The sequence below is a fragment of the Chanos chanos genome, chromosome 12 (assembly GCF_902362185.1).
Source record: "Chanos chanos chromosome 12, fChaCha1.1, whole genome shotgun sequence".
Taxonomy (NCBI): Eukaryota; Metazoa; Chordata; class Actinopteri; order Gonorynchiformes; family Chanidae; genus Chanos; species Chanos chanos.
In genome coordinates this window covers 5,721,951-5,743,928 of record NC_044506.1, presented here as the reverse complement: position 1 = coordinate 5,743,928, position 21,978 = coordinate 5,721,951, and the positions used below count along the sequence as shown (strand labels likewise).

General features: G+C 43.4%; 2 protein-coding genes across 2 annotated transcripts; both read right to left on the bottom strand.

Annotated features, from left to right (window-relative positions):
• Positions 1–434: 434 nt before the first annotated feature.
• Positions 435–7,647, bottom strand: clptm1l (CLPTM1 like). The gene is made up of 17 exons (XM_030789409.1): positions 7,087–7,647; positions 6,859–6,953; positions 6,308–6,497; positions 5,722–5,879; positions 5,220–5,298; positions 4,880–4,997; positions 4,543–4,637; positions 4,229–4,313; positions 3,764–3,867; positions 3,011–3,076; positions 2,744–2,794; positions 2,527–2,609; positions 2,387–2,421; positions 2,211–2,266; positions 2,047–2,091; positions 1,615–1,730; positions 435–1,339 (listed from the first exon to the last, which is right to left on the bottom strand). Exons 1-17 carry the CDS (start codon positions 7,249–7,251, stop codon positions 1,255–1,257), a joined length of 1,626 nt encoding a protein of 541 aa, XP_030645269.1. The 5' UTR covers positions 7,252–7,647; the 3' UTR covers positions 435–1,254.
• A 2,874-nt stretch (positions 7,648–10,521) lies between these two features.
• On the bottom strand, positions 10,522–21,165 carry hivep3a (HIVEP zinc finger 3a). Its single transcript, XM_030789341.1, has 7 exons — positions 19,251–21,165; positions 17,251–19,214; positions 16,487–16,647; positions 13,643–13,818; positions 13,311–13,412; positions 12,447–13,108; positions 10,522–11,247 (listed from the first exon to the last, which is right to left on the bottom strand). Exons 1-7 carry the CDS (start codon positions 21,163–21,165, stop codon positions 10,522–10,524), a joined length of 5,706 nt encoding a protein of 1,901 aa, XP_030645201.1.
• Positions 21,166–21,978: the final 813 nt, after the last annotated feature.

Sequence of the window (21,978 nt, the reverse complement as noted above, 5' to 3'; positions counted from 1 at the left end):
GGCGGAACTTTGATATATATACCCCAGTGCGTCACTTCCCGGGGTGGAACAAATACAAGTTCTACCGCCCGCTGAATGCAACAGAATGTAGTAACCATTCAGTGATGTCAAATACCAAAGTTTCACACAATAAGCCGTGTGAAAAAAGTCAGAGTTCGTATTTCACATAGTAAAATAAGTATATTTTCGGCATCGTTTCGGATTTTTAATAATGCGATGAATTTTGATCAAATATACATTTCTAAAATCTAGTGTATATAACAAAACTGTACTATTGTGGAAGCAAAAAAGTATTTTACGAAAATATCGTATCGGTTTCACGTAGATAGTTCACAAAGAGCAACAACAGTATGCCTGCCAAAGTGACGCTGAAGTCTTTCTGAAGTCAATAAAACTAGAGACAGGTTTACCAAGAGCAGATGTGCATTTTTATTTGATGGTCCGACCAGGAGACAAAGTAAATGTAATACAAAAAGCCAAGAGGAAACAATTCATTTGCCTGGACTGCAGACGAAAAGTCTGATATTAATCCGTCAGTATGGTTGGGTCCCTCAGAACACTTTAAAGCACAAACATACACTAACAAACATAACCGTTTCTTCAACAAGTACAAATATCATAGTCAAGTGATATCCAAAGTATCCAGTTCAAGCAAATAGCAATTAACCGTTGAGAGGCTGAGCGTAGCAATTTCGAATCCAAAGCACAACATACGTCATTCATTTACAAAAGTAAATTTTCAAAACTCCCTCCCTCCATCCATTTGGCACCGTATCGAGGCCTTCATTTCAAAATACTATTAAGATACTTAAAATTGTTTGAAAATCAAAACATACAATCAAATACATCTTTATATATTCACCCAGAGCTTATAGATTTACTATGCCTTGGCCGAATGCACGAAGTAATAGACGTTTCCACTGATATCCACGGATACCCCCACCTGCTGGCTAGAGCCGGTTACTACAGTCACTGTTGCCAGATAACCAAAAATTCCCCATTGCCAGCATCGGCCTTATGAAGCACGGAAGGCCAGTTTGTTTGGGTGGATTTGTGAATTGGATCACACAGTCAGATATGGAATTTATGCTGGGAATCAGGAGCATCCAAAGAGAGCCAGGAATCAGCGACACTTCTTAAACAAGCAGGGGAAAAAAAGATCATGTATTTCTCTCCCTCACACTTGCCTGGCTCAGATCTCGGACATAAAAGAGGATGCGTGAAAACGGTAGATCTGATTTAATGGTGAGGAGTCTAATCCTTGTGGCTCTTTCCTTTGGGCTTGTCCTCGTAAGACACACCGTACTCATTCACCCTGCTCCAGTCCACAGGGTACAGCCTGCACAACAAGACAGTAAGAGAATGTTTAAACTGTCTGTCTATGGAATATGGACGTTATAAATACCTGATAACCAAGGGATGGCACTGTTTTAAACTCACTTTAAACAAATCAAACAGATCAGCAGCTACACCAATGCACAGACAGACAGACAGGCTGATACACAGACAGATAGATAGATTGACAGACAGATCGATAGAAAGACAGACAGACAGACAGACAGATAGCCAGCCCAAGTGTATGTGTGTTTGCTGCATGATTTCCTCGTTTCTCACCATCTCTGATAGAGGTAAATGAGGAAGACCACGTCGTCCCTGAAGCAGGCCAGCCGATGAGAGGTTGGCATGGTGATGATGAAAGCGAAGACGTCGTCGATGAAGGTGTTAAACGCCTGAGGAGCAAGGCAGACAACGCCAAATCAGCCCACTGCAGGTCAGAGGTACACACGGGGGATGCGACACACATCCACACCCCTCACACAATCAACTGTTTACATATATGTATGTCTCAAAGTATAACCACTGCATATCTGTGTTTTTGTTAGTTTTATGATGTCCACAAATCATCTGGCTAATGAAACAGGAATGCAATGCAAAAGAATAGAAACCACTGTAGACTGATAGCTTGCTTTATTTCAGTAACTGTGCGTAGTATAAGAAGCCTACCAAACTTTCATCCGATTAAAAGTCTGGAAAACCAGCACTCACTTTATACATGAACGCCTTCCAAGGTAGGTGGGCCACTGATTTTAACTGTGGTGAGGGGAGAAAAACAGATTATGTCAAAGGAATAAATTAGCTACAAAGTTGAATGAACATGCCAGTATGTACATGTCTCTGTGCAGAAAGTTCTGGAAGAATTAAGCGCTGACCTTGTAGTTGACAAACAGCTGAGGTAGCATGAAGAGGAACCCAAAGGCATAAACTCCTGTTTCAACACAACAGAGAAACATCAGCACATTCACAAAACACAGCATCTTTCATAACGGCTTATATAAAAATAACTTTTAGCACGTTGTTAATTATATGTTTTAAATTCAAGACTTACCGTTAACTAGACTGTTGATGAGCCAAGAATACCAACTGTTGAAAAAAAAAAAAAAAGGATTAAAAACAATGACTATTTCATCTTAAGCAAGTGGAACATGTTTATGTGGTTAGTGCTATGACAGTAAAATGATATAGTACCTTTTGTATTTCACAAAAACTAGGGAATAACCCGCTCCCCCGATGCAGAGAGGGTACAGTAAGTAGGAAAGATATTTCATTGCCTGAAAAAAAGCCCAACAACAACACCACATAAAATCAGGAGGAAAACAGGAGGTCAATGTTAAGTGAGTTCAAAAGAAAAAAAAATAAGAGAAAATAAATAAATAAATGAAATAAAATAAAAGGATGAACTTACTAAAGAATCATATTCTTCAGTTCTTCTCTCAGATTCATCAGATTTGCCAAACTGCAGGAGAAAATGATTTGATATAAACAACGAATATGTTTTAATGGCAAAACAAAAGCATTCATTTAATTCAAAATGTTACATCTACCAATCTTCAGAAAGTCAAGTTTTGACTTCAACTTTTATATGTCTACAATCAGCTTTGATCGTGGAGCTTTCTGTGGAGATCTTTCTGTGATTAAACAACTATTAGTTGGAATATTCCAGAAAACCTACCAAGAATGTTGGTGTGACACTTTTCCACACAATGTGTATCTTGAAGGCTTTCTTCACCTTCCACACCTACGTGAATGGTAACAGACGTACAGTCAAATTCAAGTAAACCCAAAAATTTCTAACTGTAATAGCTGTAGATCAATATTACACACAGTAACACATCACCACTGTTACAGCATTGCCCGTTTACACTAACACAATAATTACAACACAATAGTCTTACTAACGGCTTTAAAACAGAATTCTCGATGTTTTACGTGCTGAAAAAGGCCTTTAGTATTGGTGTGTACGTTGGTGTGTTGGTGTGTATGTTGGTGTGTTGGTGTGTGTGTGTGTGTGTGTGTGTGTGCACTTCCATCATTGTTTTCATTATCATTAATTTTCCCTAAGTCACTGGAAAAAATGATCATTAAAGATATTTTTATCCTCCACTCAGATATGCAAACACACATGCCATACACTGGTCTAATTCTCTTTGTGTTATGTCAAACTGGTCGTTTACACTGGACACAAGAGTTGGCTTTAGCGCGGGGGGGGTGGACTTATGCCAATTCTTGAAGATCTTACTGAACCAATGTCATCTCTGAAATGTGCAATTTATGGAAAGAGTGATGTAATTACTTATGTTTTCAGTTCAGATGTAAAATAACAGATGAAGCGTCTCTGTTGGATATCTGACGGCCGTGTTTCTGCTTTGTGTTAAGACATTAGTCTGATATCAGAGCGTTTTGGATGGGAACAGTGTGTCCGTACCTCTATGACGGATCCTATTCCTGCAGGGATGAGGACGAGCAAACTGGTCTGTTCATCCAGCAGATAGAGGAATATCACAATGGTACTGAAACATCTCCAGAGGACTTCAACCCAAAAAAAAAAAAAAACACACGTCAAATTCATAACAAGTTACAGCACACATCTGGACACATACACCATAATACAAAATGCAATCAAGAGCTGTGAATTCTTATGCTGCCTTTTTTTTTTTTTTGTCTTAAGACCACTACAGTCTGTAATGCCTATTCATCATAGTGAGTTTATCTCACATTTACTCATGCAAGTCTGTCTGTCTCAAAAACATTTTAGACATTTTGAAAAAGATATTAGAATATTGCACAACACCTCTTTTCTGTATGCCCTAAATATTTTTTTGTCAATCTCTTAATCTAAATTAATCTATAAATTGTTCACGTTGGTTACGGTATTGAACAGACAGATTACCTGCTTTGCTGGACATTCCCACCATACTTTTTTTCTTCTTCCAAAAACTGATGTCGTTTTTGAAGGCGAGAAAGTCAAAGAGGAGCTGGAAAAAGTCAAGCAGCGGAAACTGACTCTCAGACGTGTTTTCCAACATATTCAAACACACAAAAGTAAACTACTTTTTCATTAATGAGAAGAGATGCCTTTAAAACAGAAAACACTTCACACACACTCACGCTTCACACACACTCACGCTTCACACACACACACGCTTCACACACACACACGCTTCACACACACGCTTCACTCACACGCTTCACACACACACTCACATGGAAAGCAGCTACGAAAAATGTCAGGGCGAGGAAGTATAAATTGGTGTCCACAAAAATGCCCTTAATCTCATCGGCATCTTTTTCAGTGAATCCTGAAAAAACAACAACAAAAAAAAAACAACAAATCAATTTCATTTCATACGTTAATTACATGGGCTTATGTGACATCTTATGCCAGGGTTCATCAAACCTGGCCCTGAAGATCCATTTACGACACTGCTAAAACCAGTAAAAAAAAAAATCACTAACACCTCCCCCCTTTATGAATCACTCTGAGATTTAAAAAAAAAAAGAAAGAAAGAAAAAAAAAAACACTCGTTTGAATGTTATTTACCGAACTGCTGCAGTGAGTAGACGGCGTCCTGCATGTGGATCCAGAACCGTAGTCTGCCCAGAGATATGGTGTCGTATGACACCGTGAGAGGCACCTCTGTCATGCTGCTGTTAATCTCCTAAAACACACGTCACACAAACACTCAGATCTTCACCTCAGAAACTAAGAAAGCGATATCATGAAAGACAGAGCAGCTCTGATAAACCCTGTACAGATTAAATGATGTCAAGCGTATTTTACGGGACTAAACGAGGGTGTGTGCGTGAAAACTCGTTTGTTCAAAAGTGCTAGCGTTCCGTTTTTAAACAGACGCAGATCGCTATCAACAGACGCCACGTACCATTAAATCCTTCACTCTGTTACTCAGCTCATCAACAAACAGAATCGGCAGATACACCATCTTCTTCCCGCTCTGAAATCTGTCAAAAAAAAAAAAAAAAAAAAAAATTAGGAGGAGACGAGTGAGCTTCAGAGATCCAGACGTGGGTCAAATAAATATCTGAGGAATTTGAATTATTTGGCTCCGTCCCCAATCACCTCCTCTGCTCCCTTTCCTTGTGTTACCTCGCTCTCTTAAAAGGACGCAAGGATAAAAGGACACAAGGTAAAGGAACCATGTAAGAGTATGTGGACAGCCATTCTGACACATAAAATATTTATTGGACGTTTGTCAGCTGATTCGCAGTGAATTAGGTCACTACACGTTGCATCATGTTGTGAAACATTTATGAATTCCACTAGACTTTTCTCAGCTGTTTTCTACATGCTAAGCAAAAAGTGGAAGAGACTGTCACGGTTGGGGTGGTGACCTTGGAACAAAGATTCTGCTTCACCACACTTACATTCTCATGTATCTATGAACATCCCCGGGTAGTGCTTCCCTGTCAAACAGAAAGTTCTCAGAGACCACATTCAAAGTGAGGCGGGAACGCCAGTGAGACACGGGCCGGTCCACTGCTGAGTCAGCACGGCCAGCACCAGAACCCTGCCGCTCCTGCTTCTGTATGAGAGAGAGAGAGAGAGAGAGAGAGAGAGAGGGGGGGGGGGGGGGGGGAGAAAGAGGGGGAAAGAGAGAGAGAGAGAGAGCAAGAGGGAGCAAGAGAGAGAGGAAGAAAGAGGGAGAGAGAGAGAGAAAGAGGGAGAGAGAGAAAGAAGAGAACAAAAATGACCCCAGTAATATGTCAGTTGTATAGTCATTTTGCATGAAATTGTTTATATTGAAAATTAAAACACTAACTATTTAAACAAAAGAAATAGTATAACCATAATGTATACTATAACCATAATTTGGTGTGGTATAAATCTAATTTTTTTTCTTCCTTCAAATTCACAGCTCTAATCGACATCCAAGATGCTCATGTCCTGAGTGTCAATTCTGTTACTCTTGTGAGGAGGAAGAGGAAGAGGAGGAGGAGGATGGTATCTGACCTGCGGTTCCTCTTCGCCCGTGATCAGGCTGATCTCGGCCGGCTTGGGCAACATGTAGGTCGTGAGCTGCGTCACCAGGTGAACCTGCCTGGGGTCATTCCAGGGTGACACGCCCACGTGATGCACGAACACCACAGCATAGAGTGTCCCGTTCCTCCTCGTCTTCTTTGGCAATGTCACATTCACCAGTCTAGAGAGAGAGAGAGAGAGAGAGAGAGACAGACAGAGAGAGACAGAGAGAGAGAGAGAGAGAGACAGAGAGAGAGAGAGAGAGAGACAGAGAGAGAGCATGACACTGTTAGATTCTGAGAGACAAATCATAAAATGTATACTACAGCAAGCTGTGCCTGTCTGTCTGTGTGTGTATCTATCATTGCTTTTACAATGTCCAAACAGATGGCATGAGTATCATTTTGTCTTTTTTACGCTTTCAGCTGATATCTCATAGTCAGACAATCTTGGATGTGTTCAGTGAGTGTGGCACTGCTGTATTTCATTTTAAAAAAAGAAAAAAGGAAAAAAAAAGTCATAGGAGAGGGAGGAAACGTTACCTTTCAAATTTAGTGTTTACATCAAAATCCTCTTCTGTTAGAATGAGGTTGTGACCGCTGTCCGCATTGGGACGCACCGATGTGAAGACGCTGAGCTATGAGGGGGAAAAGACGACACAGAATGCATTACAGTTTACAAAATGACAGGTACTCAGTCAAATACTAGGCGCAAAATTATCGCCATCTCTGCAGTTCGGCTCCAGCTGCAGGAAGTCTGTGAACACGCACCTGGAGTCGTGGCTTCCCTGCAAGATACGGGTTGATGCAGTTGTCGCTTTTCGGATTTTCACATGGTTTTGTGTAAACTATGCCATACATCACCCAACAAGTGTGCAAAACATATACGATAAAGACTCCCACAATTATGGTTGTGAATGAAGTCTTGTGAAACATGGTGGATTCAGTGGGCGCGCGGTCTATCTTGACGGTTCATACAAGAGAGACATACAAGAGAATACTGAAGAAACGCTAGTGACCGGAATAATCTGCAGGTCCAAAGATTAGACAATTAAAATAAAGGAGAGTAGTCCTGGGTTTTGCTTGATCTCTCGTATTAGTAATTTCGATATCGATAAGACGGATAGTGAAGCGACGACGTTCCGTGCAAACGTTCATGCAAATGAATGAGTTGGACCCCTCATTTTGCCGTTTCGCCCTCGGATACCAATTCGAAGCAAACCGTTTCCCAGCAAGAATAACTCCATGGATTCAAGAGTCCGGTTACAATCTGCCAGTTTTTGACTGTGGGTTTCCAGCTGTCTGTAACGCTGACACACACTTTCCAAACACTTCCTTGAAAGACTTCCTGGTTACGATACGGCAAAACGTCAGAGCAGGGGTTGCCAGATTTAGTTTTTGGCGACCGAACTGAAACCTCGTATGCACTTTGCTGCCACCTGTGTGTTTCGGCGGTTGTTGAAGTCTGCAATAAGACTAAACGTACAACACACAGCATGCAGGGTATTCGCTCAGTGATGAAGAGAGGACCAGCCCTCTAACGGAAACCGTTGTGACTCCTGTATACGATGGTTGTTTGCTGAGTCAGTCTACCTGTGTAACATCCCTAAACACAAGGTTGCTTTGAAGGTGTAGGTAAACCTCTCTAAATAAAACCTTCAGATAAATGAATAAATATAAATTTGCAATGGTGAGGAAAAATTATAAGACCTCTTTGAACTGTATCACAGGTTTTCACAAAACCAAAACCCAAAATGAATAATAGAATTTTATGATTCTACTAAAATAACTAGATGTTTCATTCATGTGAATGGAATTGTATCTTACTGCGATTGAAGAAGAGGCACTGATAGTTACGTAGGCCTGTTTCATAAAGTTGATCAAATGTAATCTTAATTTCAAGATGCCCATGCTAAATGTATCATTCTCACAGTGACAGCTGGAGAGTGGAGGACTACGGTATTATTTAGAGGTAGATGAGGGGGGTATATGAGCGGAGTAAGTGAACATTTCTGTTAAGCAAATCTACAACAAAGTTATGTCCCGTCCGCAATGCCATGATAAAAATAAATAAATAAAAATCATTTTTTAAAAACGCGCTGTTGTCTTTACTCCCATCTGTTCATATTGCTGTCTTCATACCTCATTAAATCCTGCAATTTGATTTAATTCACCGCAATCTACGACGAAATAAGCAAGTCTATGTCCAACTGTATACCACATTGAGGCCACAAAATCCACATATTCTTTGTACAGAACAGCACTTTATGAGTATCGGTGACGTTTCCGTGATCTTCGTAAAAAGAAAGCCCTTGATCCTCATATTACAGGGCGTGATGATTTTTTGAGGGTATCACGGATCAAGGGTCATGTTCCAGATTGTTGGTCAGTGCTGGTCCGTCACAAATATTACCCAACCGTGATATCGAGCGGATTAAACAGACAAATGGTGAAAAAAGAAACAATGAAAAGAAACGCTACCACATTTTTTGTCCCATATATTATTATATTTTTATTATCATTATTTTTTACTTTGGGTTACAGGTCGGATTCAGCAGCTGTGCAAACATGAACAGTGATCATATCATTCAAAACAATTATTTGATCTTTTAGTTATGTGCAATATCTTTTTCTTGGTAATCTATGAAGGCCTTCATATTCCTAACTGTATTTTATCATAACAAGTCAGGCAGTTACAGCGTAACTTTGTCAAAGAGTCATTTTGGCCAATGAAGAAAGTAGCTGCTTTGTCAATTGCCGAAAATGGAAATTTGGTATCTTCTGCTTTAAAATGTCGTACATTTTTAGTTTTGGAGACAACTCTAATCGGAAAATTTCGTTGGAGATGGGACAATTTAACGCTTTAGGTAAAGATGGTTCAGTAAACCAGTCAGAATTAAACCGATTTTGAAAGGGTCCAATCGTCTTTCCAATCATTTCTTTAAACGGATGTTTAACCAAGACATATTTGGGCCTGAACAGCCTTTTTAAGAACGTGTGTGATGGAGTGGTTTTTCAGTAAACCGTAAAGATACTATAGTATTGCATTGTGATATGCTAATGCCAGCCCAAAAAAAAAAACTTAAGTCCGTGGATTTGAGTGAAGACTATCCTGCTCTTGAGTCAACAGTAAACAGGACATATGTTCAGCATTTCCGTGAACTCACTGCTGATTTTCTTTTAAAAAAAGAAGAGAAAAAAATAAGAAGAAAAGAAAAAGAAATGATATAGAGAACAAAAAAAGTGAAAACCTTCAGAACTGACACTGGATTTTGCAAATTTCCAACAAATTGATGAGATCCATTACGCTTACCATGAAACAGGCTTGAAAAAAAATCAATTTCTCCATACACCCACAAGGGTGTGCTAATACACCCCAAGAACACCATTAATACCTTGATGACTCTTGCTTTGGAAGGGATTGAAAACATAAATCGATTTTCATTTGCTCTATAAAAGCTCAATAATAAATATACAATCATCGCTCTGCCGAAAAAATGTAATATATAAGATTAATAACCGCATATAGTACCAAACGAAACGGATAAAACAACAAATACGGAAATCACAGTCTATATGACGACACGCGGTGTACTCGCAACTGTCCCCCTACATTAAGGGCGAGTATAACATGTACTACTCAATGCAAATTTTGGCAAGCTGTTTTCCCCTCGGAGTGGGTCCACTGTGCTTTTACACCTGCACTCAAGAGTCTACCCGTCCTAACTGGCTAAAAGACTGATAACAAAGCTATGAGGAGCACCACTTACCACCTTTTTAGAAATACAAGAATTATGTCCAATCCCACCAAAAAAAAAAAAAAAAGAAAGAAAAAAAAGAAGAGAAAAGAAATACAAATATATGTTTTATGAAGTTGGACACATTATAAATACATTTTTTTCCTTATCGTAAATAACATAAAAAAGTTGATCATGGACATATAGTTTGTCATTTTGATAAAGGGCAACAACATTCCAGTGAGAAATTGCATAACAAAACAAACACATTTGCAAACAGCAATCCCATATAAGAAAGTCAATACAAAACATATATACAGAATATAGTTATAGTGATATAGCATATACATAGATACATATAGTATTTACAATAAATGTATTGTAAATATATACCTCTGTACATATTTACACAAAACAGGGGGCAAAATTCTGCTAAGTGCTTCGCTGGGGTTTTTGGGGGTGGGGTTTTTCAGGGACCTAAGGTAGTTTTTTCAGCTTTGATTAAACTTGTCCCAGGCACAGTCTCCAAGCCACTGTCCCTACGAGGGTTCTGCTTGATCCTGCGTGCGAGAGACGTCTCTTCTCCCAGAATGCTCCTGGGGGGCGCCGCACCGTCTGTTGACTGGTTTCCCCAGCTTTGCTGTTGGTGATTGACACTCGCTGCTGTGTCTGTGAGTAAGACGGCACTGGGAGTAGAGGCTCTGTCCAGCGGATTTCCCTCGTCTCCCTCATCCACGCGTTTCTGGGTCATCGAGATCCCTTTCCTGTTTGGCCGACCTTCAAGTCGGTTGACCGTCGCGTCTTGGTGCCTCCCCTCCGAGCCTGCGCGTCCGATTGGCTGATCTTCAACCCTAGAGTCCAAGACCACCATCATACGACGCCCGCTCAGCGCCACCTTGCTCCGCAGTCCCGCGCCCACGTCTCTCTCCCTGTCAGAGATGGAGGCGGTTCTCTGGGGCGGGGCGGGGGCAGGTGCCGGGTGGAGGTGGAGGGTGGTGCGTGCCTGCACCATCTGGATCCCCCCGATGGAAATCATTAGGCTGAGAGTAGGGGTCGGCTGCTGGGAGTGGAGAGGCAGGTGACTCAGGACTCGATGACTCTCCCTGTGCAGCTTGGGCCTGGAGAGCACCCCAAAACACGGAGGGAACCAGGTCTGCGGACTGGGTGGCCCCGAAAACGGACTAGAACTCTTCTCCTACGAGAGCAATTCAGAGAGAGAAAGAGAAAGAGTGAGAGAAAGAGTGAGAGAACGAGTGAGAGAAAGAGAGAGGTAAAAGGAGACAGCGAGGGGATAAAGAAGAGGGAGACAGAACAGAGAGAAAGAAAACAATGAATTTACAGAAACCCAGCAAAGCGCGGAGGAAAGGGGGGAATCGGGTTAAAACGCCTCCCGGACAGAGGGACATTGCTCTATTGACACTTTTCCACGAAAAGACTGGATCAGTGCCATCCCGGTGTCAGTCGAGGTGCATTATTTATATCTTCGGCGGCCAATAAAAAAAAAGGTTGCGGCTCAGCTCTCAGGACACTAAGGATAGCCCTGGTCCGCTCAAGTTTGTGTTCCTGACCGTCCAGTGTAAACAGATATTAAATGGTTGCGTATATGTTTAGTCGGAGGCATTATTTTAAGAGTTAGTATCTGTTTGGTTCGGCTATAAAAGAAAAAAAAACCTGGGAGTGACAGGCTTCCTTCCTTTTCCAATAAAAGAACGACTCTTAAAATTAAGTCGACGTATTTAGGTACCTGTCTATTTGTCTTTCGGTGTTTATCTGAGATAGATTTGGTTGTGCATCCCCCCGCCCACCCCCCCCCCCCCCCCCCCCCAGGAATTACTTTGTGCGCGTTATTAAAAATGTCACTGCTATATGTGAACTGAGCAAACTACAACATAACAAGAGCACAGGTACATCTTCAGTTATGAAGACACAACATTCTCAGTTTAGCCAAACACTGAGAGAGACAGAGAGAGAGAGAGAGAGAGAGAGAGAGAGCGCAAGAGAGAGAGAGAGAGAGAGAGAGAGAGAGAGAGATCGCACATTCACCACATAATGAGAGCCTATTACAGCCCTAGCCACACTGACACAAGCTTGTTCCTTTTATATCTCCTATATCCTTAAATGTCTTCTAATCTCACATGTTTACAGTAACTAAAGTTGCTACAGGATTCTTTATTTAAATAATAAAAAAAAAGCCTACACTAAATGAAAAGTGAAAAGTAAACTTAAACTTATGGAGCAATGCATGTGAGGACTTATTTTGAACAAACTTTATTTTTGGGCCATTAATTGACCTTACAAGGACTGAGAACTTCTGTTGTTCACTCAAAAAAGCTCTTAGGTAAATTGCCTTTTAATTTACGCTTCCATTGTATTAATGGGTGTGTCGTGACTCACCGGTTTAATCTTAACACTTTCTCTGTTAGGTGAGGCTTTAGCTGAATCTCTGAGTTTGTGGAGCCTGTGTTGACCGCCGGAGCCGACTGGGGAGGAGACCAGGTCACCGGGGGACACAGGCCGTAAGGGGGATAAGGGGCTGTCTGAGAAGGGAGACGCGGGCCGCGTGGACGGGGAGAGAGATGAGTGCCGAGGGGAAGGAGAAAGCCTGAGTCTAGGCGAGGGACAGCGCAGAGACGACTCTCCTCCTGGAGACAGAGAGGGAGCGGGAGAGAGGCTGTAGCCCGGGGAGAGGCTGTGGACGGGGGATGAACGTGATCTGGCGGTGGGCCTGGGGTGTGGGCTGGAGATTACTGCTTGTGTTGTGTTAAGGGCCGCATCTCCATCATGGTTGCCAGATCCTCTGAGAGTCATACTGTGAGGCTGACCAGTGTCACGTTGCCTGTCCTGGGCTGCTGCGCTAGTGATTATCTGAAGGGGCGCGTTCTTTGTTGGCAAGGCTCTTTGTTCGGAACGTGAAGATGGCCGAAGTTCGTTGTAGGGCGGGGACTCCTCTTCATCATTGTCATCATCGTCGTCATTATCTTCCTCATCCGCCTCTGTGTCTTCAGCGTCAGAAAACTGGTGTTCTTCTCGGTCAGCTGAGCGCTCTACACCGCCACCTATAGGCAGAAAGAGAAGATGCATTGGACCAGTCAGCGTACCAGGGCTAAAGTGACTTTGGTGCATTACTGTCTGGAAACTGCTCCCACGGACATACACAGCATATTTGTTCACATGCAACAAATCTGTGATTGTGGATAAGATAAACGTACCTACTGTAAACTGTAATTATAAAGAAACACACAAACGAAAGGCACATACCACCTTCCTCAGTTGTTGTTTCCCCTGGTGTGGGGCCGGACATGCCGCTCTCTGGGCACTTTTTCCCATGAGCCTTTGACTTCATATGCTTGGTGAGATTCCCTGTGAGCAAACACACACTCTCAAAAATCCAAAAGATGGATAAAAAAAATGTCTTTTGTCTTTAACAGGGGAAGCAGAGGCATTTCCGAAACCGATTCAGCATTACTGTTTGCCTATTACGCTCTTCATTTACAGTTCTCAAACCTGAGATTACGCTAGAGATGTGTCTTAACAGCAGAATCCGCGAGACTTGAATGGAAGCTCTTCTCTGACCTTGGCGTGTCTCTCACCTTTAGTTTTGAAGGCGAAGTGACAGTGCTGGCAGACGTAAGGCCTGGCGTCTGTGTGCAAACGAATGTGTTTGCGTAACATGCTGGGTTTCTTACAGCGAATGCCACACTCTTCACACACGTACTGACCCCTGCCGCGGCCACGCACATACACATACTCCTCACTGGACCTGTAACTGTAGAGCAGCAGGACAGAGAGAGAGAGAGAGAGAGAGAGAGAGAGAGAGAGAGATCCTTTCAAATGTGCGTCTTTGCGATCAAGACAAGTTATACCTCAGGAAGGACACTTAGGGTATCCAGCGTTACTGATTATCATTATGCTGTAGCTTTTACTTTCAGTTTCACTGACTGAGGCTGAGATACACTCACATTAATACCCTTTTACTACGTATTACCAGCATTATTACGGAACAACAGAAATATGGATTACAGTCACATGAACGTCCTGGTACCTCAAACTGGCAGCGCAACAGAAGAAAACTTTCCAAAACGTTTAACTGTGCACTGAAAAAGAAAAGCACCTTGGCAAGACTTTTGCCTTAGATCTGAAACAGCATACAATCCAAAAAAAAAAAAGAAAGAAAAAAAGAAAGAAACAGAAAGTACAAGAAGTACAGTGAACCATCCAGGGAACATTAATCTTGCAAATGACTCTCAACCTAACCTCTGAGTTCATTTAAACTACCAGAAAGCTTCACATTTGAAAGAAAAAAAGAAAAAAAAAAGAAAAAAAGTTGTCTGAAGCCCACACATACTACACATATAGGTCTCACACACCACACTGTGTGATATACTGCACCTGCAGCCTGACTCTAAAGGCACTATTGATCTGCTCCATCTGGCTACGATTCTTCAAATAGCGCACACACACACACACACACACACACACACACACATATATACATACATACCTACCTACATTAAGCTAGTCTGGCTGGGTGTTCACCCTTGGGTGTGTGCTGTGTTTTGGGGGTCCCAAAATGGGGCCTCCACTTCACCTGGAACAGTGGGGCATTTATAATGTCAAAACCAGATCCCCTGTTTTAACCCCAAAACCCCTGCAGACCACTCCCTCTGGCTTTTTCCGACATGGGGGTGCTTTCACATCACCGCCCTGTGCCCGGAGCTGTGAGGAACTCTGCCAACGTAATCAGCCGCGAGGGAGGGAAGCCCTAAGCCATAGACCAGCTTCCTTGTATATACAGACACATACACAGCAGGGCTGGGCATTTAAAAATGATATAGTATCCCAATAATATGAACAACGACAACGCTTGAATCCAGCGCTCAGCTTTATGTTGGAGATTTATTGGCCTGCTGACTAAAAATGTTAAATCTAGCAGCCAAAAAAAACAAAAACAAGACAAAAAAAAAACAAACAAACACAGGTGTTCACTCACTTGAAATAATTAAATGAAGTTAAAAGTAACAAAATGGTTTTCGCTGATGAACAAGTCGCGTAGCAACAAAGATGTACTTTTCCAGCATAGCCGATCCTGGGAAAAAGGCATACTGTTGTCTGAATGGCCAGGGATGGAATAATTGTTGACCAATTGATGTGGAGTCTATGGGTAATTATGATCACTCAGTTTAACTGTGTGTGTGTGTTTATCTTTTAAATCCTTGATTTCACCACAACCTGGCCTCTGAGCACTTTTAAAGGCAGCTTTGCAGGGGTGAGGCATATGGGAGATCGGACCACCCTATGGCATGTTCCTATGGCATTTCTGAAGCAACTTGAGGTTAAGGACCTTGCTGAAGGACACAACAACAAAGTCCAGAGGAAGGGCAGAGACAACGTCCCTTCCCTACTGTCCCCTCCTGGACTCTCCAGCGAAGAGGTCACTAAAAAACTCAGAGAAAAATGATAAATGTTTCTATGTTTCTCATCTCCTTTCTTTCTTTCTTTTTTCCGCGAGAGCAGACTGCAGCGGCGGAACACAGATGAGTCATCGTAACCACGGTGATGAGGATCAACATGAGTCATAGAGGGAGGCAGGTTCACGCGAGCATTCAACTTGCAAGAAGTACACAGATGGCCGCCTCTCTTGTTGCCCCCCCCCCCCCCCCCCCCGCTTATAAACTCGCCACGCTTTTTTGTTTTCAGACACTTCATCCTCCTATGTTCAGTCACGACTGTCTGTTACACAGACCTGATGTGAAGCTTATTGAGGAGGACAGTTTTAACTCACAGAAGGCCAGTTGGATGAGATAAGGCAAAAATCTGGCTTATTTTCCTTTGTTTTGGTTTGTTTTTTTGTTTGTTTGTTTGTTTTAATTACCAACCTGAACTCAGACAAACATTCTAACAATTTGTAATTTACAGATTGGAAAGTAATGATAATGTGTTTAAGCCCTTAAATTCAGAGCCATATTCAACTATCTACATTCATCCAAGAACACTTCGTTGATATTAATCTGCTTTCTGTCCTCCACTCTCCCCATTCAAACCTGAATGATCGCAATCATTGATGGCATTTGGTGTAAACGGAGCTCAGCAGGGTTCAACAGAGAGGAAGCGAGCGCCAGGCTAGGTAGTTTCCTGGCTCAGAGTGTGTAACAGACGGCCTGTGTTGGCTCAGACTGCTAACTGAGATCCTGCAGCAGGGGTAAGAACAACATTTCAGAGCCCCCCCCCCCCAAGAAACCAGTGACAGAAACCAACCACAAACCCAGCTACTACAGTCCAAGCCCTGAGACATATGGAAATACACTTTCTGTGTACGGTTTTGAGCTGAAAATGGAAGTATGTGTTTTTTAGTGCTAGATGGAGCGAACACAGTACTGAGAAATAGAGCGTTCAAATCGAATTCTGAGTCAGACCACCGAAACGATGCACCTTACCCTCCTTCACAGATCTGTACTCGAGAAAGGTCACTGTGTTTGGAGGTCGTCAGTTCCTCCTCCTCGCCTTCATCCTTCCTTGCTTCTTTTGACTTCAGCGTTTCCTCTGTCTTCTCGGCAGACTTGGACTCGCCGGGTTCTTTGAGCTGAGTGGCATGCACCTATACTCACGAGAAAGACACGGGCAAGTTCACCAACCCTGCCCAACGGTGCCCAAGGAGACAGAGATGGGGGAATTCTCATTCAACATAGTGCACAGAGCATCAAAACTACTAACACTATGCCTTACCAAATCGATGCAGAAAGTGTTGGTTGAAAAGTAGGATAAATTCAAAGACAGCAGAAGGAGTAGGGAGAGACAGTCCTGCACATTGATATAATGACAGTGCTTACTGCCTTGAAACCACAACTCAAGAGATATTTTGTCTCATACTGCTAACATGTACAACAGACTATAACTCAAGGGTTATGCTCTGAACACATACACAGTCATCATGTACCTCACAGACATTTCTTGAAATCACTAAACATTGTATGGGACAGGACCACATTCAGTTTTCAGACCACAGCAATTTAGCTTGCCTTAGTAAACAGTGATTTCATTCAGCAGAGTGTAAAACAGATTGACCCCAACATATCATGCTTACCTCTCCTTTGATAAACAATTCCTTTAATTTCAGTTAATGATCATTATGCAAATTGTTAGATGATTTCGTTGTGTTTAAATTATGAACTGGCGTATGCACAGGTCTTATTACATTTACCTCAGAGTTGGTTGTCTTTCTGGAACTTGTTGGTACTGTTTTTTCTGGCACAGCTGCTGACATGGCAGCCATAGTGTAGGTGAAAGTGGAGTGTCTCTGCTTGCAGTGCAAAAGAGACAGAACTTCCTTGCTCGTCAGACCTGGAGGGTTGGGATTGCACATGCTCGTACACCAGGAAGAATACACAGAGTTCTGGTGATCCGTCTGGATTGATGGATTTGGCTTGATATAATTTAGATAGCACCAGCTACATGAAAGATTAGTGTGGATTCTAGATATTGACGGTTCTTTTTTGTCTATGGGAATAATAACACTCTGGAGACATGACTGAATTTCTTCTTTATTGTATTCGGGTAAGCCGCAGTCATCTTTAACCACTTCAGGGTCTTGAACATCTTGTTCCTTCTCATCCTCCTCCTCTTTCACTCGTTTCTGCTGTTGTTGGCTCTCTGGGCTGAGCTCCAGGCTACTTGACGGGGACAACACACGTTTGTTACCCCCTAAACCTGTTGATTTGCAAACCTCTGTCTGCTGGTTCTTAAGTTCTTGAGTCTGAGATGTCAGGTCTAGATTTCTGGCTGAGCAGCCAGGCTCTTGGGAACTAAAAAGTGTAGTTTGTGACAGCGTCGTGTATATGGTGCTGTCATGAATGGGGAAGTCCGAATGTTGCCTAACCGGTACCGTCTGTGTTCCAACAGGCCTTAGCAATTCCGGACATGGAGTGATATCAGGCTGTGCATGCTGATGATGAAGGTAATGTATGCAATTCTGTGGGAGGGCTCTTGTTATTGCTGAATCTCCAGGAGGCTCCTTGTTGGGGATCTCAAGTTTAAGACCAGTAGACAGTGGAGAATAATGCGCTCTTGCAGCTCCCGACAGACCTTGCAGGCTGCCCGAGGCCGCTTGCTGCCCAGTGTGAATCAATGGGCTCAATTGGAGTACATCATGAGGAAACTGCTTAGCTGGCAGAGCCACCTCTAAGCTACCAGGTGATTGATCTAGCTGCCATGGAGTGACACGCTCCTGATGGAGGGTATGCACTGTATTGCTTAATGACAAACCAGAGGATTGACCAGAGGAGTCAGAGTGTCTCGGGCTGAGTTTGGGTGGAGAACTGGTCTTGGAAGGGACGAACCTTTCGCTTAAAACTGGTGTGGTAAGCTGCTCCTCTTCCTCTGGCTCACTCACTGCGGTGTGTCTTATCAAGAGGCATTTGCGCCTTTCCTTCCAGCCGGCAGGGGTGCGAGCCGGGGACAAAGAGCCATAGTCAAATGACTTGCTTCGAGTTTCCACAATAGGAGCTGTATGTTGAGGAAGATGGGGTGCCTGCTCAGATGCAGAACGGCGCATCTCACGATGATGATGATGGTGAGGACCGGCTGGGATTGTCAACGTGTGGGTGGCCCTGGATCTCCTAGATGAGGCAGAGTCTATGTCACATTTGGTAGGTTCTTCAAATGAAGCGGAATGACTCGACGCATGAGAAACACTGCTGTCTTGGCTTGGACTTCGAGGCAGAGAGAGTGACTCAAAGCTGGATTCTCCAGATGACTGGGCTGCTTCCGCAAGACGAAGGCGTTTCTTCTTGGGTGGCAGCTTCTCAATTGGAAGCTGGGCCAGAGTGGAACTTCTCTGTGGCCACTGGAACTCGTCTGCTTTTTCGGCGTCTTTGGCAGTAGAGGGTGTTGGATTGGGGGACATTGGCACTGTGTTAGTGTTCGAATCTTCTGTGACCAGAATCTCTGGCACTTGAACGTTCTGCTGGCGTACTAGCTTTCGAAAGGCTGGTTTTGTTGGCTGTGATTGAGTTTGAGGTTGAGCTAATGAATGGCAGACATCGTGAGGGAGAAATTTGTCTCTGTATATCTCATCAGCCCCTTGGCTTTTGGCAAATGCAGCATCCTGTTTGTCAAATGAACTGGTGTGCTGTATGACTGATATGCCTTTCAAAGAGACATCCTTGTCTTGTTCTTGCCGTGACCTGGTGAATTCTCGGTTGCAATTTTCATGAGTTGGACTGTAATTATCTCTGTCCTCTGATGAAGCCAGAGTACATGATGTGGAAACAATCGGTGATGTAGGTTCGTCAAGCTCCAGACTCTCTTCCTTTCTTCTTTTTCTCATTACTAAAGCCCCCGGGCGCGTGGTATGATGTGATTTCTGTGGATCCTCTACTTGACAGTCATGAAATTCAGGTTGCTGAGAAACATATGCTTTGCAGTAGAGGCGCTTGTGCAGCTTGTATTTCTCCCAGTTGTTACAACCAGTGCCACAGGCCTCACACTCATAAGGCTCTAGCTGCTTCTGCTTGTTTTCAGTAACTGCAGGGACAGGGTAATGGTGGTATGGTAAACAGGACGAGGAAAGTTCCTCTGAAGTAATTTCAGCACCAATGGGTATTTCAATGGCAGGTTGACGTCTAAGCATACCTTGGCGCCGTTGCTGAGCTGGCTGTTGGTTATCAAATGACTGACTAAGGCGAAGACTGCGTGAGCTAGAGCTGGATGCATCGCTTGTACTTGCAGCAGAGGGCATGGAGTGGCTTCTCAGAAGAGGAGCAGTTGAAGTTTGGTCTGCTGGCTTGTTTACATGCAAGGAATGGTGCTGAAATTTCTCACAGGGGACACCCAAAGTAATAGAACCACTGCTCTTCGTGTTAAGTTCTCCCTCTTTAGAGCAATGAATGAGAGGCTCTTTTGGTGCAGAAACCTTAGATTCTGTGCTGCTCCTCCTGGAGAGGGAGAACCTTCTGGGTTTGACACTGTCAATCTTGCTGGTATCCACAACTGCCTCATTAATGGTTATGAGTTTGGTGATGTGGTCAATGACTTGCTTCTTGGGTACAGTGAAAGGCATGCTCTTGCCCTCTTGTCCTGTAGCGGGTTCATGTTCATGACGTGAAGTCCTCTGTAGGTGGCCAAGTCGTCCATATTTGCCAAGGATAATTTCTGCATAGCTTTTGGCACTTGTGTTTGGGGAACTCTCTTGAGAAATTTCCGTGCTCTCAGATCGAGAGAAGTAACCTGACTCTGTGCTGCCCTTACTGCTAAGACCAAATGATGAAGATGCTTCATCAGATGATCCTGCAGGAGTGCGCCTTCCTCTGCTAAGCCTCATAGCCAGTCTCTTTTTGACTGCATGGGAATCCTCAAGCCCCTGTGATTGATCTTCCGGGCTAATTTCTGTGGGATGAGTCCTTTGAGGGGCCATGAATCCTTGTTTCTTAATGGAGGGAGAACAGGACGATAGCTGGCTTGTTTCATCATCTGTGTCTGTGACTGGCTCCTCTTGGCAACCCATAGTCGGTATTTCTCTGTTCGCTGTCAGACCAGCCTTCACCTTGTGGGTGTGAGACTTCCGATGCTTGTAAAGGTTACTCTTGGTCTTGAAGGAAAAGCCACAAGGGGCACAAGGATAAGGTCTCTCACCGGTGTGGGAGCGGATGTGCTTTTGGAGCACGCTGGGCTTGGCGCAAGCACGGCCACAATAGGTGCACACATATTTTCCGGGCTTCTGAGGTTTCCGTTCACGCTTCTGTTTGGGCGTACCCTCTTGGGCCTCCTCCATGGAGCAAGACAGCGCTGCTGGGGTCGAAGAGGAAGGTTCCGAAGGTGTTTCTTTTGACAGTCCAATACTGTCCTGAGGAGATTGAGGACTCGGAGACTTGTTCCCCTGAAAAGCCTCAGGTTCTTGGGCATGCCTCCTCTGTTGGAGCCTAAGACGCTTTCTTTCATGATGCTGTCGCCTTGCTTGTTTGGGTTGTTGCTGTCCCTGATGCTGGGGGTGGGGTTCCTCTTGCCGATGTTCCTGCGAGGGGACCTGAGACGGTGGGGCTCGTCTTGGAGACTCGTTTTGGGGCTGGTCTTGACCTCCGGATTGCTCCCCAGTGGTCAGTTGGCTGTGCAAGGCCTCCATAAAATGGGGAGACAACCTAAGGTCACACACCTTGGATTTGTCTGCTCGTTTCAGACTGTGCAACTCTCAGATGAAGCAGAGTCATTCAGAGTTGAATTCGAGAAGAAAAAAGGGCTCTCCAAAAATATGTGCACTGGTTGTATTCATTTTTCTGACCTTGAGCACTAAGCATATATTACCGCCCGATGTAGAAAAGGAGCCGTCACAAGGGAGCTGAGAAGACTAACAGCACTAACTGGATTTTTTTCTTTCATTCCTGACTCAGTCTGTCTCCATTCCTCTTTTGTTCCTGCCATCACGCTTGGAAAGCCTCTCGAGTCAAGAAAACGTTCATAGGCAAACCTGGTTCTCTGGTCTGTGAGTTCAACTTGTTATAGTTGGATGGCCACAGAAGTCCTGTAAAAAAAAAAAAAAAAAAAGACAGTAAATAAATCACATGAGTGGTACTGTAAGCCAAACAGAAGGAGGGCACACATATATTTGAACAAAATGATACCATTCACATCAGAGGCTCTTTTTGGAGGTGTGAATATTTCGTTTTCATGGCATCCATCTTCATGGCTGCAGAGCATGTCATATTCTGACCAAAGAGTGAGATCTAAAATTGACCATCAAAGGAACCGTTGTGAAAATTAAGCTTCTCTTTAAATGGATCCAAAAAGTAACTGTCGGTCTAGGCCAGGTCAAATCAGCCATGAAATTAACATAGAGGTCAGACAGTAAAGACACAACCTACAGCATTCCAAATATAACATAACATAAAGGGCGGGTCGAAGTCCTGCTCCTGGAGGCTAACAGTTTTAGATCTGCTTT

What these genes read in the sequence shown, in the direction of transcription:
- clptm1l (XM_030789409.1), bottom strand. Translation starts at nt 7,251, where the DNA reads ATGTTTCACAAGACTTCATTCACAACCATAATTGTGGGAGTCTTTATC. An exon ending in GTTCATAGATACATGAGAAT is followed by an intron (nt 5,299 to 5,721) that starts GTAAGTGTGGTG and finishes TTTTTTTGACAG; the next exon opens with ATTTCAGAGCGGGAAGAAGA. An exon ending in CTACTCACTGCAGCAGTTCG is followed by an intron (nt 4,638 to 4,879) that starts GTAAATAACATT and finishes TTGTTTTTTCAG; the next exon opens with GATTCACTGAAAAAGATGCC.
- hivep3a (XM_030789341.1), bottom strand. Translation starts at nt 21,165, where the DNA reads ATGGAGGCCTTGCACAGCCAACTGACCACTGGGGAGCAATCCGGAGGT. An exon ending in CAGTCCAACTCATGAAAATT is followed by an intron (nt 19,215 to 19,250) that starts GCAACCGAGAAT and finishes GGCAAGAACAAG; the next exon opens with ACAAGGATGTCTCTTTGAAA. An exon ending in GAAAGACAACCAACTCTGAG is followed by an intron (nt 16,648 to 17,250) that starts GTAAATGTAATA and finishes TCGTGAGTATAG; the next exon opens with GTGCATGCCACTCAGCTCAA.